Raw genomic sequence first — 16,594 nt, forward strand, 5'->3', positions numbered from 1 at the left:
TCCGAGATGCATCAACTAACACTGAACGCAGCAGTTAAAACTTTGAACGATGAAGTCAAACTATTGTCTTAACAAAATTCAGGCAATCAACATCAACAGTTTGTTTCAAAGTGTTTTGTGCATTTTTTTTTTTTCAGAAACAGAGGAGATGGGGTTCTCTGCATGTGTGCATCGCATGGAAGATTTATTACCACGAACAACTCAAGGTGACAGTGCATCAAGATTTTAGTCACATAAACGAGTACATTCAGAAAGTATTCAACCTTTTTTTTTTTTAATTTTGTGCCTGAAATTAAAGTAAATAAAAGGCTTAGATTACTACTACACTACTGTCGTGAGTTGGTTATGATTTTATCTGACTAGTTTGTGCTTTACAAACTGGATTTAAATGCATCATTTAACAGAAAATACAGCAAAAACCCAACAGTCTCCATCGAGAGCTGACACCTGAGTGTCCATCTGCCATCAGTCACCCAGACTCAGTACAACACAAGCAATCAGAGCAGTCCTCCTGCGTGCACCCAGATCCAGGTGAGTTTAAGGCCAGAAATGTAAGAAATGGCTTTGGCAGCAGAATATGTGTCATATCATTAAAGCTGATCTGCTTCTCGCTTTTTAGACTCTCGGTGTGGACAGACTGCATTTAGAAACACTGGTGACAGGAGCGAAACAGGAAGAACCTCTGACCTTTCCACATCTTCACCAGCGTCGTGCCACGTCCATCCGACCAAGAAGGAGAAGCTGGAACAGCCTCCGAACCTGCACTGGAAAGCAAAACACGATGAGAAGGAGAAACAGAGGGACAGCCAAACTGACAAAACGAAGGATTTACCTCTTAGAGAGAAATCTTGGGATCGGACGGTGACTCCTGAACTCGATGGCAGACACGGCGGCTCACTCGACAGGAAAAGGCAGCCTGAGTGTGACAGCTTCGTTAAAGTGAAGAGGGTGAAGCAGGAGACTGGAGATGACCAGTTTGATTCATCGAAGACTTTACACACTGATCCAGCTCCGTTCAGCACAACTCATAAACATCCATCTTCACGCACTGTACCAGTGCCACATACAAACATAAGTGATTTGTCTGCCCTGTATCCTTACAGCAGTGCTCCTGGGGGACTCATCACTTATCCAGGAGCTGAAATGCTTCCCTACCAACCTGCTTCATGGGAGCCAACGTGGGACACACACAACAGAAAGGATCTCCACTCTAGACAAAATGACTATGCACTGAATACGTACAAATGGATCAGGATACCTCTTGTAGCACAGAGGAAAAAGGAGGCTTTTCATGGTTTCTTTACGCCACCTCTGTATTTCCCGCTTGCTGTGAGGCAGCAGGAGACTGCTTACCAGAGAGGGAGGGAGTCTCTACACCCGTGTCATGAAAACCACCACGGCAGGCGGGAACTCCCTCATCCTGGCTTTCTGGCAACATCCTACCTGGGGCCCTGAGTCTCCAGGGTCTGACTGACAACAGTCACTCATTTACAGTGTGTCTGCTCACTGATCATTCCAGTCTGTGCATTAACTGGAGTGAAAGTGGGAAGCTTTTGATTAATGTTTCAAATTTTAATATTGAGAGACACTCTTTGCATTAGAACCGTTTTAATTAGGGAATAAAGACTGTTAATGGGGGTCATCAGTTTCTCAGATGGATTTTGGCGATGCTGCAGTCGTTCTTACACTGTAATGATTCCCTTGTTAAATTGGTTATTTGATTAAATATATTAAGATGCACGTGCTTGCACATTTTTTGGGGTTAAGTTCAAAACTGGTCATGCTAATGGCAGGTTTAATGTTCACCGTGCTCATCATCCAGAGTGTTGGCCATTTTAAAACGTGGACCTGGTGATGGTGGTGCTAGATGAAAAGTCAGGGCAATGTCAACACTCCCATCTCTAAAGCCTACAGGGGAAAAAAAAAACACAAGAAATGCTTACTTTTGTATAAAAAATGTATTTAAAATTTATAACAATAAAATTAAGCAACATTCCAAGGATACAATAAAAAATAACGTCCTCTGAAATCCTCTGCTGGGAAGCATCATGGAGACATCAAAGAAAATGGAACATGGTGTGTAAAGAAGGACATTTCACAGATCTAGCTTTGTAGTGCTGTTAACTCACTGTATGTAAGCTCTGTCAATCTACTGCATGTTTCACAGGCAATCTCAGAAACGCAAGAAGTCACAAAGCTAAGCGGAGGCATTGGAGTTAATAAGAGCTGCTATAGTGAATGTGTGGTCCCCTTAAAACCAGTGTAGAGAGAACTGTCTCAATGTGGCATCACTACAAACACCATGAGGAAGCAGTTCCAGTGAGGTCTCCACTGAAAGTTCTGCAGCCAAATACACTAAAACAGACAAAATCATTTAATTGCACAACAGCTACATGAGACCCTACGCTGGACATTTGTGATTTCACCCAGTGCAAAGTGGACAATCAAACCACGTCCATGCCGAGGCCCCTCGCGACCTCCGTCAGGGCCTGAACGGCTCCGGAGGTCCCACTGCCATCGCAGTCCTCCTGAGACAATCCTCCAGGCTCGTCCTCAATGTGAGGGATGGTGCTCATCACACAGTAGACAGGAGAGTCACTGCCTCTGGGGCTGGGCTGAGACGAGACATCCTCAGCTCCAGAGAACTCTGAGGAGTAAGAGGAGGAGGAGGTGGAGGAGGGCGAGGAGGATCCTGCAGGCGAGCTCCGGCCGCTCTCTGGCGTGACCGCAGCCCTCTTGTTCCGGCTGCTGGTCCGAGGACTCTTCCGAAGGCCCTGCGGCTTTTTGGCCATGTTCTTCATGATTTCCTTGGTCACTTCAACTGTCTCAAATCGCACCATGTTTACTTTTAGGAAGCCGTCCACATCCTTTCTGTATCTGTGGAGAAAACACAGAATATTTTTTTACATTAATTACATACTTATTTTTGTCATTCTCCTTTCATTGACTTTTAAAGAGAGCATGAACAAAAACTACATAAACAAGACGGCGTACACACTGAGTGCTGATTGGCTGCTATGACTCACCTAAAGCGTGAATGTCCAGAGGGCCATTTCAGCTCGTGCTTTTTGCGAAGGTGAAGCGTGAGAGTGTAACACCAGGAGAAGACCTTATCACAAATATGGCATTTATATTTGGACATCCCCCCAACCTGCCGGTTAAGAACATCATGTAATAATTTAAGTAACAGAGCATCAGTTCAACTACTGACTAAGAGTGGAAAAATAATTGTCTTTTAACGATATACAGGACTTCTAAAGAACCATATATAGAGGTACGATAGTGAGATTTACTGAGTGCTTTCTGCTGGTGCTGACAAACCTCGTGTACTCTCTTGAAGTGGTGGCTCATGGTTTGGAATGTGTGACAAGAGTAATCACAGCCCTCCACAGTGCAGTGATACACAGTGCCCTCATTGTGAACATCTGTGTGCTTTTGTAGATCGCGTTGATTCTTAAATCTATTAAAAAAAAAAAAAAAAAATTACAATAATAATATGACAACATCATTTTATAATGGTGACGAGTCCATTTCAGAACTAGATAAAAAACATATTCACGTTTACCATCCTTGAATACAAAAAGGTTACATTATAATTACATTATATTTACAGTTTTATTTACAATTTTTCCATAAATAAAGCCCATTAGTTCTGATAACGGCACTAATTATTTGTGTTTAACACATGAGCCCAGTGGCAGTTTTATTGAAATAGCTGAAGCTTTATTATCCCTACTTTTAATGCCAGTTAACTGGATGTCTAATCAGCAGTTTTTTCAAAGGCCTACCTTTTGTCGCAGAAGTCACACGGGAACGGCCGCTCATCACAGTGGCGGAACCGAATGTGGATCTTCAGAGCTGCCAAAGTCGTGCAGGTCATGTCACAAAAGGGACACTTCACCTGGTTCACTGGCGGAATAACAGAAAAGAACATAAGTAATTACTAAATATAATACCTGCCTAATGGCTGATTAACTGCCCAATGTGGTCAGCTTGGGTCATTAGAGACCCCCGTGCACCTCAGATCTGTTATCTATTATAAAATCCTATTTAACAAAAAAAAAGATTTTGTCATCATTTGAATAAGAGAACAGTATAATTCATCCTTGTGACACAGTGTTTTTAAGAATCGGTCCATCAGAGAACAATGTAGTGAAACTGAAAAGCATCTGAAATGGATGAAACCTAATACAGGTGATATTCATAAATCAAAGGATGCTCTCCTTCAAATCGTCAAAGTACAGAAATGTGTGTTTAAAAGCACACGTAAAAAGTTATTACCATGCTGGCGAACATGATCCCTCAAAAGTCTCTCGCTGGAAAAAGCTTTGCCACAATGTTCACATACCAGCGACTCTGTTTGAATAAGAACGTGAACACAGAATCAGCATTTATGCAAAACGTTCAGAACAGCAGCATCCTGGGAAAATGTTTACAAACCAAAGTGTCCCCCTCACCCACTGGCTCCGCCTGCCTGTGGAGGTGGTCAAACAACTTGGTGTTGCTGGAGAACATGCTGCCACACGTAGGACAGGCCACAAGTCTCTCCTGAGTGTGGCTCCGCATGTGTTCTCTCAAACGATACCTGATCTTGAAGAAAGCATCGCAGCCTGTCACAGAGACATGAAACGTACATCACAAAATGCCAGTGCAGGTAAAGCTGGACATAGCATGAACATCTCCTCTCTCATACCTGTCCAGTGGCAGAAGAGAGCCTGCTGCTGTTGTGAGAGTGACTGTGACTCAGCACTTTCAACGTGATTGTCCACATGTCGGTAGAACCACTCGGGATTGTTAAAAGTACTCTGTGTAAAAAAAAATAAATAAATAAAATAAAATAGAGATTCTATGATAATCACGGTGCTATCATTGATTTGATGACGAATGAATAACTTAAACTACAAATACCTACATCACAGTGCTCCCACTGGCAAACATATCCATCTGATCCTTCGGGAACCAGGTTGTTGCTGTGCACGCCTTGGTTGCAGCTGGGCAGGTCAGGACGGGACTTGAGCAACTGCGAGCCGACAAACTTGAGCTTACCGTGGTAGTTGTGGAAGTAAGCATGGACCTCCAGCTCCGCGGGACTACCCATGGACAGGAATTCACAGCCGTTCCAGAGACAAGCATACTCATCTAAACAAAGAGAAGGCATGAAGGCAAATGTACAGTGAGTGTATTGATACTGGACTGAGTGGGGCTGGGCAGTTGTGCAAATAAATACTCCTAAATCTAACCCAGATTAACAACAAGTCACTGTCAATCATCATGAGCTTGCATCCTTTGTGTGGATTCATTAACAACAGAGAAAGTCAGAATAAAACAAGGCGTTTTATTCTATGAGCGTCTTGATCCATTTCCTAAAACCTTATAAAATGGATGGGTTCACAGTCCTATACTTAAAGTACACTGATGGGGAAAAAAGGTCTCTGACACGAAAACTCACGAAAAACAGTAACAACAGAAAGCATACGCCTGATAAAGGCATCAGAAATAGCAGCCTTTTACACAAGCAACTGTTAATGCCACTAACTAACCAAAAATACCACATGGATGCACGTATCCGGATCACTTACCCAGCTCCTCCAGGGCATCTTTGTCTCCCAGGTAGTCCTTTAAATGCAGCGACATATGGTCGCTCAGCTCCTCCATGGTGCGGCCCTTGAAGCTGCACGAAGCCCACTCACACGCCACCTCAAAATTGTCCAGCCTCTTAGTTGTCATCATGGTGGTGGTCCCCCGCTGTGTGCTGCTGCAGCTGCAGCTGCACACACCCAGCCCTGACCACCTGAAACAGGAACACAAACAGAGAAAGACATTTAATCAAAGAAAATAAACTGAGGGCTTAGCTGAGAAGCACTGGTTTGGATATGATGCCAGCTAGAGTTGGCACAGGCTAACTGAAAAAGGACAATTACACAGAAAACGCCCACAAACGTTTTTTTTTTTAAACCAGTTAGTTAAGAAACCAGTGACTAGCTCTAGTTAAATATGTTGTGTTTATATGAAAGCTAGTATTCTGGCTAACAGCCTAGCTACAGCTAAACCTGTCAGTGGGCACCACAGTTTATCGCATCTTTCCCACATAGCTTCAAACGATTTTTTAAAAAAACCTTTTCACGTGAAAAATCTTAGTGGTATTTTAACGGGGAGTTTGTAAACACACACTAACGTTTCCAACGCTTTCTGATACACGAAGTTTTGTAATTGTTGCTTACGAGTTTTAGTGTCAGTCGCAGCAGCAGCAGGTCTGTGCCCTGGGCTAACTCTTCTTCCCTCCTCTGAGATTGTCTGCGTTTGTTTATTTCCTGTCTGAAACCGGAAGTTGTCATTCTTCGTCTGTTATTCAGAAATAAAAAAAACACTGACAAGAATGAAAGAGAGAACATACCGCCACCTGCTGTACAAGAGCCAGACGACACGTTCAAGACTGGAGGAAGTTTATCTCCGTGAAAACGGGAAAAAAAAATCGGTTAAAGCACATTTTTCACATTTTATTAGTCTTGTGTTAAAATATGGTGCTAAAAGAAGCATTCCGATCATTTGCTTAAGTAAAAGTAAGGTATGTAATCTGTAAAATGTATGTACAGGATACATCAGTGTGTCACTAATTTATATAATTTACACAGTCAGGCAGTTTAATCCAGAGGTTCTCAATCTACGGGTCATCTTAAGATCTTAAGATAAATCTGAGGGATCATTAGATGATTAATGCTGCAGGAAAGAAGAAAAAGCGATCTTAAATGACAGACTGCTGGCAGGACAAATTCCTCAGTATTTCTGTGACTCAGCAAGATAGACGAGACAATCAAAGGAGAATACCATGTACTTAGACTTAGACTTAGATTTAGATAAACTTGATTGATCCACAGGGGAAATTGCTTGGTCACAGTCGCTCAGTTGCACACAAAAAAAAAAACACTAGAAAAAAAAAAGAAAGAAAAGAAAAATAGGTTAAGATAGTTATAAGCACAATAATATAATTAAAATACAATAGTATTAGCAGATAAAAAAATCAATGTGCAAATCTACAAGAAATAGAAATAGAAGTAAATATGAATAAATATAAATATAGACCATATACATACAGGTGGATGTACTTTTTAGATGCAGTGATTGGAAAGAATCAGAAGCAGACTGATGGCGAGTCAGTGTCTGGGCTGGGGCTGAGCGTCAGGCATATTAAACTGTGTCATCCACCCAAAAAACTGATGTTGATTTACAGAGAAATAAGAATGGTCTAATTTACGTATGGAGTAAATAATAGAAAATTGGAGCCAAGCTGGAAGAGAGGTAATTTATGCCTGGAGGAAGGACACATCCCATGGGGGTTAACGAGGTGGAAATATGAGCTGCTGAGACACCTTACTGGTTCAAGTGCTGTGAGATTGTGCAACGGATCCGATCCACTAGAGGTCAGAATTTGCCGAGTATCAGCACCACAGCATGCAATGTCTGTCAGGGAAAAACAAGGATGCTTGTCTTCTAATGTGAAGTCAGTACAACACAAATAAAGTCACACAATATTGTACACTGATATGAACAATGCAGGTGTTCAAAATAGCCAATGACTGTATGTTGTGGTGCACATTTTTTAATCCAATCTGAATTTCTTTCACATTTTTATCTGGTGACTCACAAACTGGGAACTCATCTGTAGTTTCTCACTCAGATCATATACTACAGTATAATTCATACACAGTGAAACAACTGTATGAGAGTTTAACTGTACCCTTTCAACACAACATAATAAGCTATGTAGGTGAGACAGTAACCAGCCGACCAGTCTTTTGGAGAGGGGGCAGAGCTTAGGCAGCTCCAGTGCCATCGCTGATCTCTTATTCAATATTTCATGCAGCTCTGCAAACATAAGAGCCCATAACAACTGAATTATTCATGCAGTTTCATGTCAGGATGACTGATTCACAGGAAAATTACCACAAGCGTCCCAAAGCCGGCTAGAGAATGAAATGAAAAAAATAATCAAATAATATTTTACGATCGTTTTACATGTGACATTTGTTTCATTTCAGATGAATATTTTGTTTTAAAACGAGAAGATTTTGCATCTCTCAATTAATCTCTGAACTGGACTGAATAAAAAATTGAGAGAACAATGCACTGATAACATCTCATACTAATAAAAACATCCTTTAAATAGCTCTAGACAGTGCTTAGTTTTGAGGATTGAAACATCTGCCGGGCACAGCATGTCTCCTCTACTAAAAAAAAAAAAAAAAAACCTTGCAAACTGTGCTTGCTCTGGCCATAATGAGTGCTGTGGGAATAAAACCCAGTCCTGGAAAATAATTATCCGGATTTTACTTTCAAGTAGAATTGTAACAAATCAGATCTCAACAAACCAGCGATGATGAGAGTTAAAGATTAATAATTCAGTTTGCTTGATTACTGTAATTTAGTCCAAGTCCCATAAAGTTTTTGTTGACACCTCTGAATTTATTTAATTTAATTAAATGTACAGTGTCTATTTTTCATAAAATAATAATAATAAATAATAATAATGGATTTAGTTCATGTTAATGTTAGAAGTTAGTTACTCCTTATTACTGTAGCATTCAAAGGCTGCTGCATCAAATTATAATACATTTATGTAAGACAACTTTTTATTCAGCTAAGTCTCAATCTTACATTTTCAACAACATTTTTGCAAATCAAAAGAAATACTTTGTCAGATTACGGGGGTGAAGGTAGAATACGGTTATTCAGTTTATAAAAGACAGAGAAAACAGTTTTCTGTGTCATCATTTTAATCAGAGTTCATTCAGAGCAAGCTGAGAATACAAGCACAATATCACAACATGTCTGCAGCGGTATGACATTGTCATATCATCATTTCACTCTGGTCTGACGCCACACACAGCCCAAACCAGACAGCATATACGATGAGAGATAATATAGCACCAGGGTGTTGGAGTGCATAGCAGCACTTCATGTGGTTGGGTCAGACTTGATGCTAGCAGGCAGCAGGCTGTAGAGGTCACACACAAAAAAGTCTCTCACGCACGCACACGCGCACAGACTCACTCACACACAAGCTAACAGTGGAAGCAGACTCACGGTGGCTAGTGCTCGACTGGGCCCTCACACACTGCAGCCACATTGGCTGCTAAGGGTACCGTAGCAGACTACCGACTGTGTTTACGACCAGAGAGAGATCGGGTGTGATGGCATTTTAGTAAAAACACCTCATGTCACGCTCACGATGAACAGATGTGATTTGCGCATTTTCAGACAGCAGCATTTTAAACAGCTGAACTTCAAGTCCTGGCCCATTCCTTGTCCTTCAACACCTGGAAAGATCAGCCCATTCAGAGTGAACATTTTTGAGTAAATACAACAGATTTTTTCAGGCCTATGTGCATTTTTTTTTTTTTTCTTATTTAGAACAATTGCAGCGTCACAGCTCAGAGGAGAGGATGGAGAGCAATGCCACAAAATACTGAGTCATTGTACCACAGTATTCCTATTAAATCAAATGAGTGGATCTCCATTTAAACTGCAAGAAATAGGTTTGTGGGTGAAACCATATTGCTGGTGTGTTTATTTTATAGCTTTAACAGCCACTAGACTATGATTTTACTTACTGTATGTACCTTTTGGTGTGATCAGAATCTATTACTACACATGCATTATATTTGAAAAGGTCTTGCCCCTATACATTTATCTTTAATGGCTCAATTTACAAGCTAAAATGTGACTGTGACATACAGTAAAGTCTGCTAAAATGTTGCTACTCAACCAAAAACGGGGTCTTGCATGCAAGCTTTAGCAATTATATTACAGGTCATTTGGTTCCTTAGCAACCAAACTGATGAAACCAGATATCATCCAGAACAATGAAATGAAAACCAGGACCATACAGCGGAGGCACTGTAACTAGGAACGCAACTGTAAAACAGATTTTGTATTTTGAACAAAACCTCTCATGTGGTCCAGTCTCAGAGAAAAATAATCCCCTTGACATTTTCTACAATCATTTTAATATTGATCTCAATAATCATCCATTCAGACAAAGGTAAAAATGCCCTTTCATACACATATACCATGTGTACAGATGGCTCTTTTTTTATACTTTGATGTCGAACAGAACTCATATAAATAATGTGCAAATTATGTGCTCAATTAATATAAAGCGTTTCTGTGCACCACAACACAAGCAATCACATATTTTCACACATTCACACACTCACACACACACACACACACACAGTTTACAGTGAAATTATTTGCATTATTCTAAAAGCTCAACAATCAGTGCCCATTCAGAGGTGAACAATATGTGACAGGACAGCAAAAACAACAGGTAAAGAAAGAAACCAAAGGGAAGAGATTCGCCCAATTTGTCAAGTAACCTTTGATCACGCACAAAGAAGTGTGGAGATGGAACTTTTACTGCTTTGCTTCAGCCAGTCTATTGCTGATCTCTTTGCTCTTCTTTGTGACAGCTCCCTCTGGTTGGGGTTCTGGGGTGCCCGAAGAAGGTTTCTTCTTGGTTGACTGGGAACTGGCAATCTGCTTCTCTTTTGCTTTTTTCACCATCTTTCCTGTTGTTGTTGTCGGTGTCTTTTTTGGTTTGGTGCGAGACACTGGTTTATCCACCTAAAAGAGAAGAGAGGTGCATATACTCAAATTAAACTCTGTTTTAAAAAGAGTTCATTAAACTTCTGACATTGTGGGAACACACACTAACTCCCTTTCTGGCTGAGATGAGAGATGAGAAGTTCGATAACACTCTCGTGTCTGTGTATTTAATATCAGATTATATTAATATGTAAAGCCAGCAGCTAATTAGCTTAGCTTAGAGTGGAGATACAGGGAAACAGATAATTCTGATCCAGGGACAAAAAAAAAACAACAACAGGGTTTTACAGTTTCCAGTTTTTATGCTAAGCTAAGCTGCTGGCGGTAGCTTCATATCTAACAATAGATATGAGAGTGGTATCGATCTTGTCATCAAACTCTTAGACAAGAAAGCAAATAAGTGTATTTCCGTAAATGTCAAACTATTCCTTTAAATGTTTACTTAACTGATGGAGACTCTACATGATGTCAGAGTCCAACTTTAGCATGCAATACATACCTCTTTTATCCTGTTACTTAAAGTAATGACAGGCAAATGACACCACATGGTACTGGTGATATTTGCATTATGTGGTTAGTGCAATGAAGACAAAAGAAAAAAAAAACAGCACAAAAGGTGTATTTGTGCCTTTCGTTTTATAGAACAGTGGTTCATGCAGTTTTCCATTAAATAAACTTTTAAAGAATGTATAGCATATAAAGTACGTGGTTTATATTAGTATATGATGTTAGTCTTACACTTTAAAGTCTGAGATATTTTGGTTACATTCAACCATTAATAGTAGTGGCAAAACCTAGAGGCTTGCGACTGGAGGATCGCCGGTTCAAATTCCCATAGCGACTGGAAAAATGTGGGTGCAGGGATGAATGTGCCCTTCAGCAAGGCACATCTGCTCTTGTGGAGTTTCCACAACGGTGAAAGACTTCTGGAGAAGCTGCCAAATGGTCCATTTGTTTAAATGAGCTGGTGCACAGCAAATAAGTTGCATACATGCTCAACATTTGCTGAATAAATAAACCTTAAAAAGTATAAACTGTACGAGATGACAAATGCTTGTAAAAGGTTGTTCCTGACGGGAAAAAAATGAAGGGCTCTATTTCTGTGAATAAAAGAGCGGCGGTACAAAGTAGGTGGTGCGAAGGGCATGGTATAATTTTTTGTCAATTTTTGTTGCCCCAGACAGTCAAAGTGGCATTAGGAGAAACATGTTAACACTGGGTTAACACTCTGCGCCGTGGTGTTCATGATTACGAGAACAGTCCACATGAGATTCAACACATTAACTAACCTTCCCTATACACTGTTGATGCTGTCGACGACTGCATCGCACTGAGCTGAAAAACTGCAGCTACGCAACTCAGACATCAAAAGCCAAAAAATTAGAACATCATCTGCAAACAAGTGTTACCAATGCCAAAAATATACTGCACCACCTGCCGCTGCCACTGGCACACACCCTACGGTGCCTATCCGCCCACTTGGAGTTAAATTCATGGTGAGCCAATTGTGTGCAGACATGGAAATACTCGTGAACAAAATTTTATTTTACCTAATTTAATTTGCACCATACACTGTCACCAAAATAGAGCCCTAAACAGCGCAGATCTGTTTAAATGTGAACTATTTGAATGTGAAGACGTTTTTGTCTTGTTGGGCTCCACTGATGCAATAAATCCTATTTTTCTTTGATGATTATCTGTTACGTGTTTTCATTTATCCATCCACCCTCTCGCATAAACCTTTGGTGAATTGCTTAAACCACTGACCTCCACAAAAGGCAGCGGGTGGTGCAGACCGAGAGGTGGGCAATCAGTGACGCTGTGGCTAATAATTCTGTGAGGATTGCATCTGGCAGCTGAGTGACAAATGTGACTGAAGCTCATACTGGCCAAGGTGCATACTGTGTGTGTGTGTGTGTAGGCTCCAGTATGCACGTTTGCGTCTGATCACTTTGAGGTCAGCCTCCATGCCTTCTAGAAGAAACAGAGAACACACCTGACTACAGCAGATTTAGAACAGAGCTGCTCTCAGTCTCTGAGAAGTCCTATAAGAACGAGAGAGGGAGTGGCCATATGAACACACTACTATTGACACATTATTAAAAAATTGTTGACCAAATTTTGTCTGAACTGTGAACAACATGCACGCAGATATCTGTCCAGGTTAAGAATACTGGCAACGCTTCATTTTATGGGTCTGTAAATTTCAATTTATTAACAAATAATCTCCAAAGAAGTTTCCTGAAATAAACCATATGATTTGGTTCTAATTACAGGTAAAATAGAGAGTACACTTCCAGTCATTTCTAGCACAACCCTGTGGCTTTTACTGAGTCAATAGAAAATGAGCAACACATGCAATGTGTGAAATGTGTCTACAAACTAAAATTACAATGCAGCATAAATGAAAAATAAGAGTTTCCAATAATAAATTAATGAGTGATTAATATTTTCTTAGGTTTAAATGGAGTAATTTCTTCCATGGAAATTCATCTGAATGTCAAAAATAAACTCAATAAAACTAATCAAACTAACAAAAACAACAATCAAATAACTTTGTCTCAATCTTCCCTGTAATTAGATGTAAACTACACGGTTCTTTCCAGGAAACTTTCGAGAACATTTAGGAAATAACGGACCTGTAAAATAAAGTGTAAATAAAGATTATCTTCAAATAAAGACCTGCTTTAATATGGGATGAAGTCGCTTATTGGTATAATCCAAAACTGGGATGTTATTTTACCATTAAAACTGCTGCATTTTCAGTGTTAGTAAGTACAGTTTGCTGAATGACCCAGTTCTGTACACAGGCTGGCTACTTCAACATTTAAAAATTCTCTAAACTGATATATGAAGTTGTTTTAGTTGGCGTATAATAAGTCTGACCACCAATCGCCTGCCATTGGGCCGGGGCATGACTTTGATGGTCTGTGAAATAAAATAAAATGCATGCACCAGGGCTTCCAGAGAGTAAAGGCCACAGCAAAGTAAGCCTGGCACCGTGTTAATCACAAAATACTAAACCTAAGATGTGGCAGGGCTAATTAAGTTTTAGTCATGACTATAAAGAAGGCACTTAGTGTATGCCATTCAATGCACTTAAAGGAAACATAACTCAGAATATAAATGGCAGCAGTGTTTCACAGACCTGTGGCAACAGCACGGGAAATGTGTGGGGACACGCTCTCACCTTGGCAGGCTCCTTGCTAGGCTCACTGTACAGGCTGCGTATCCTCCTGCGCTCCAGCAGCTTGTTGTCAGTGGGGTGAGCCTTCACCTGCTCCCCCTTGAATGTGGCACTGTAGCTGGTCTCCAGACTGGTCTCCTCCCCGGGGGGTTTATACTGAGATGGAGCTTTGATGGGCTTCACTGGTTTCACATCTTTGTATGCCTTGAACTCAGTCCTAAGAGCAATTGAAGAAACAAACATGAAGCGTTAAGGGCTGCAGCTTATTTTCATTATCACTTATTCTGACAGTTGTTTTCTCAAAATAACAGCCCCAAACCCAAAGATATTCAGTTTACTAAAAGAAAAATGATCCGATCCTCACACTGAAGAAGCTGGGAGTGGAGGATGTTTGGTATTTTTCCTTGGACATGAACTAAAAGTTATTCCAAAAGGTTTAAAGCCACTTAAATAGTAGATACTGCTATACTGCCATGCAGCAATTTAGTCCCAGTTGTAAGGCATATCATCATGACTAGCCAATGATGTTATCTAGTCATGCTAACAAAAATAGCACGTTCACAATGAGCGTGTTCAAAATGAAGGAATTCTGCTCGGTGTGGATTATGATTGGCATACTCGCCTATGCCCATGTTAAATGACAAATATACATCACTGTGAGCTGCTGTCTAATTTTTAACACGCACTCTTGTCCAGTTAGAAACGTGGCAGGGCTAAATGGGATGGGTCACACAGCGTACTGACGCCGGGGGACTTTTATATTGTCTGAGCATTTATAAGGCCTCACGCTGACTGTTGCTCAGCACCAGGCCGCGCAGAGCTCCGCTGCCAGTTTACTGCTGAACACTCGATTCATATCACAGGATCATATTCACCTATTCATTTCTCTGTACTGGCTAAATGTTATTTTCAGCACTGATGTCAAAATTTGATCTTTAGGTTCACTCTCTAAGCTCTTGAAGCCCTGACATGGCAGCATGTATTTTTTTACAGGTCCTCGGGGACAGGAGCTGGAGCTGGAACTGGTACAGTCTGTAAAAAGCTAAAATTGAGGCCCATGGACTTTAAAACACATCTACGGATCCACCCTGTGGACAATAAGGAGTGCACAATTATTACTGTATTAAGAAACCATCAAGAGAGTATACTCAGGGCTCTGCTTCAGTAAATTGGCTTATTCATAAAATGCAGCAGTTGGATACTGTGTCTTCAACAACATGTGTTAGTTTCCATATCTCAGTGGGGCAGAATGAAGACAGGAAGTCCTTTCAACCTGCATGCATCATGCCTCCCTAATTCAATTGGGAGGAAGCCTGGGCAAAGAAACCATGTTAGGACACATGATTACATTCAGACCCTTTTATTGGCTTTACTCCTTTATGGGCTACAGCGGCATTGATTTGGTAGTACTCTCATGGAAGATAAGGCAGGAAAAAAAAATCAATAAGGAAACCTTTATCTGTAGCAATATCAGTTTGCTTTGGAAACCACCGGAGACTGTAACGGGAGACCATGCAACACCAAAAATCCCACGGTGACCTGGTGATCTGAATGGTGTTTAATCGCTGAACAGAGCAGCTGTACAGGTTCAGATGCTTTCAGAAATGTTGTGTAACGGGGTGCTTCTACACAGCACTGATAACAGCTTTAAAAAATAAAATGTCTCAGGTGCAATCCATTGTAAAGTCACAATAAAGGCGAAAACGCAGGATTTGATTTCAGTGGGATTAGAACAAATCAAGAAAAACATCTCACACACACACACACACACACACTTACCTGTAGCTGCTGGAAGTCGACATCACCTCTTTGATCTGTCTGTTGAGAGCGTCTGCAGCTGCTCTGCCTTTCTTCTGCTCTGCGCTCGCATCCGCAGGCACCTGTCCCTCCGTCTTCTCACCTGTTTTTCTCTCTGCTGACTTTTCCCTCTTAACGCTTCTCTTCATCGCCTCTTTTGACTCTTTCTCCTGCATCTTCTCCTCAATCTCGCTCTTCTCCACGCCGCTCTCGGCCTCGGCGGCCGCGAGCTCCTGCTTGCCTCTCCCCGCGCTCCGCTCTGGCCCGCCGGAGGTGGTGCTGGTAGTGGCGGTGGGGCTGGGTTTGGGGATCCATGGGTGGTCGTGTTTTTTCGGTATAGGCCAGGGTTTGTAATCCTTCTGATACTGAGTTTCGTTACTGAACGGGGCCGGCGAGGGTTGGTACTCATTTCTGGGTTTGCAGCTGGGCTCCGGGCGCACTCTCCACGCCTTGAAGTCTTGGCGCATGACGGACGCAGTAGAGCCATCTTTGCCCGCTGCGGCACCCGTCGCGGGCGGTGCCTTCCCAGCCTCCTTCTCGCCGGGATGAGGCTGGGTTTCTATGGCAATGGCACCGGCCTTCTGCTTCGGCTGCGGGTGATGGGGCAGATGCTGCACGTCGGCCACATCCGAGTATTTGGTGAAAACCAAAGGCACCGCGATGTCCGCTTTGTCCAGCTCGGTCCAGAAGCGGTTGATGCAGCAAGCACGCGTAATGCACGGCCATGCCATGGTGATTAAATGCAAGGAGGCGGACTAGGAAAAGATGCACAGAAACCCTCTGAATCGGGGATAAACGCGCAAATAAACGTCCTACTCACGAATCAAAGACTGGCAGGTGCTCGGTCCCTCACCCTGGACACTCTGTTTTTGTCCAGTCAGGGTTATTCTTCCTTACAGCTTTATGTAATTCTCTGCTGAGGATGTCTCACCAATCTTTGCTTGAGACTAAAAGAAGCAGATCCCACACGCCCGCCCCCCGCCGCCTCTCTCCTCCTGCAGGCTA

The 16,594-nt window shown here is 41.7% G+C and overlaps 2 protein-coding genes across 2 annotated transcripts; both read right to left on the bottom strand.

Moving 5' to 3' along the window:
* Positions 1–1,948: 1,948 nt before the first annotated feature.
* Positions 1,949–6,280, bottom strand: zgc:112083 (uncharacterized protein LOC550461 homolog). The gene is made up of 10 exons (XM_041045542.1): positions 6,222–6,280; positions 5,580–5,791; positions 4,913–5,139; positions 4,694–4,805; positions 4,458–4,610; positions 4,282–4,356; positions 3,789–3,909; positions 3,322–3,460; positions 3,027–3,151; positions 1,949–2,877 (listed from the first exon to the last, which is right to left on the bottom strand). The coding sequence occupies exons 2-10, from the start codon at positions 5,728–5,730 to the stop codon at positions 2,445–2,447; spliced, it is 1,536 nt and encodes a 511-aa protein (XP_040901476.1). The 5' UTR covers positions 5,731–5,791; positions 6,222–6,280; the 3' UTR covers positions 1,949–2,444.
* A 2,630-nt stretch (positions 6,281–8,910) lies between these two features.
* map6b (microtubule-associated protein 6b) lies at positions 8,911–16,320 on the bottom strand. Its single transcript, XM_041046745.1, has 3 exons — positions 15,572–16,320; positions 13,796–14,009; positions 8,911–10,623 (listed from the first exon to the last, which is right to left on the bottom strand). Exons 1-3 carry the CDS (start codon positions 16,318–16,320, stop codon positions 10,414–10,416), a joined length of 1,173 nt encoding a protein of 390 aa, XP_040902679.1. The 3' UTR covers positions 8,911–10,413.
* Positions 16,321–16,594: the final 274 nt, after the last annotated feature.

The sequence above is a fragment of the Toxotes jaculatrix genome, chromosome 9 (genome assembly GCF_017976425.1).
Source record: "Toxotes jaculatrix isolate fToxJac2 chromosome 9, fToxJac2.pri, whole genome shotgun sequence".
Classification (NCBI taxonomy): domain Eukaryota; kingdom Metazoa; phylum Chordata; class Actinopteri; family Toxotidae; genus Toxotes; species Toxotes jaculatrix.

Bases quoted from the DNA above. Each gene is read 5' to 3' on its own strand.
- zgc:112083 (XM_041045542.1), bottom strand. From the start codon at position 5,730: ATGATGACAACTAAGAGGCTGGACAATTTTGAGGTGGCGTGTGAGTGG. The intron at 4,357-4,457 runs GTGAGGGGGACA...TTATTCAAACAG, and splicing joins CAGGCAGGCGGAGCCAGTGG to AGTCGCTGGTATGTGAACAT. The intron at 3,152-3,321 runs GTTTGTCAGCAC...CTTAACCGGCAG, and splicing joins ACTTCAAGAGAGTACACGAG to GTTGGGGGGATGTCCAAATA.
- map6b (XM_041046745.1), bottom strand. From the start codon at position 16,320: ATGGCATGGCCGTGCATTACGCGTGCTTGCTGCATCAACCGCTTCTGG. The intron at 14,010-15,571 runs GTAAGTGTGTGT...AATTGCTCTTAG, and splicing joins TCGACTTCCAGCAGCTACAG to GACTGAGTTCAAGGCATACA. The intron at 10,624-13,795 runs GTGAGAGCGTGT...CTTCTCTTTTAG, and splicing joins CTAGCAAGGAGCCTGCCAAG to GTGGATAAACCAGTGTCTCG.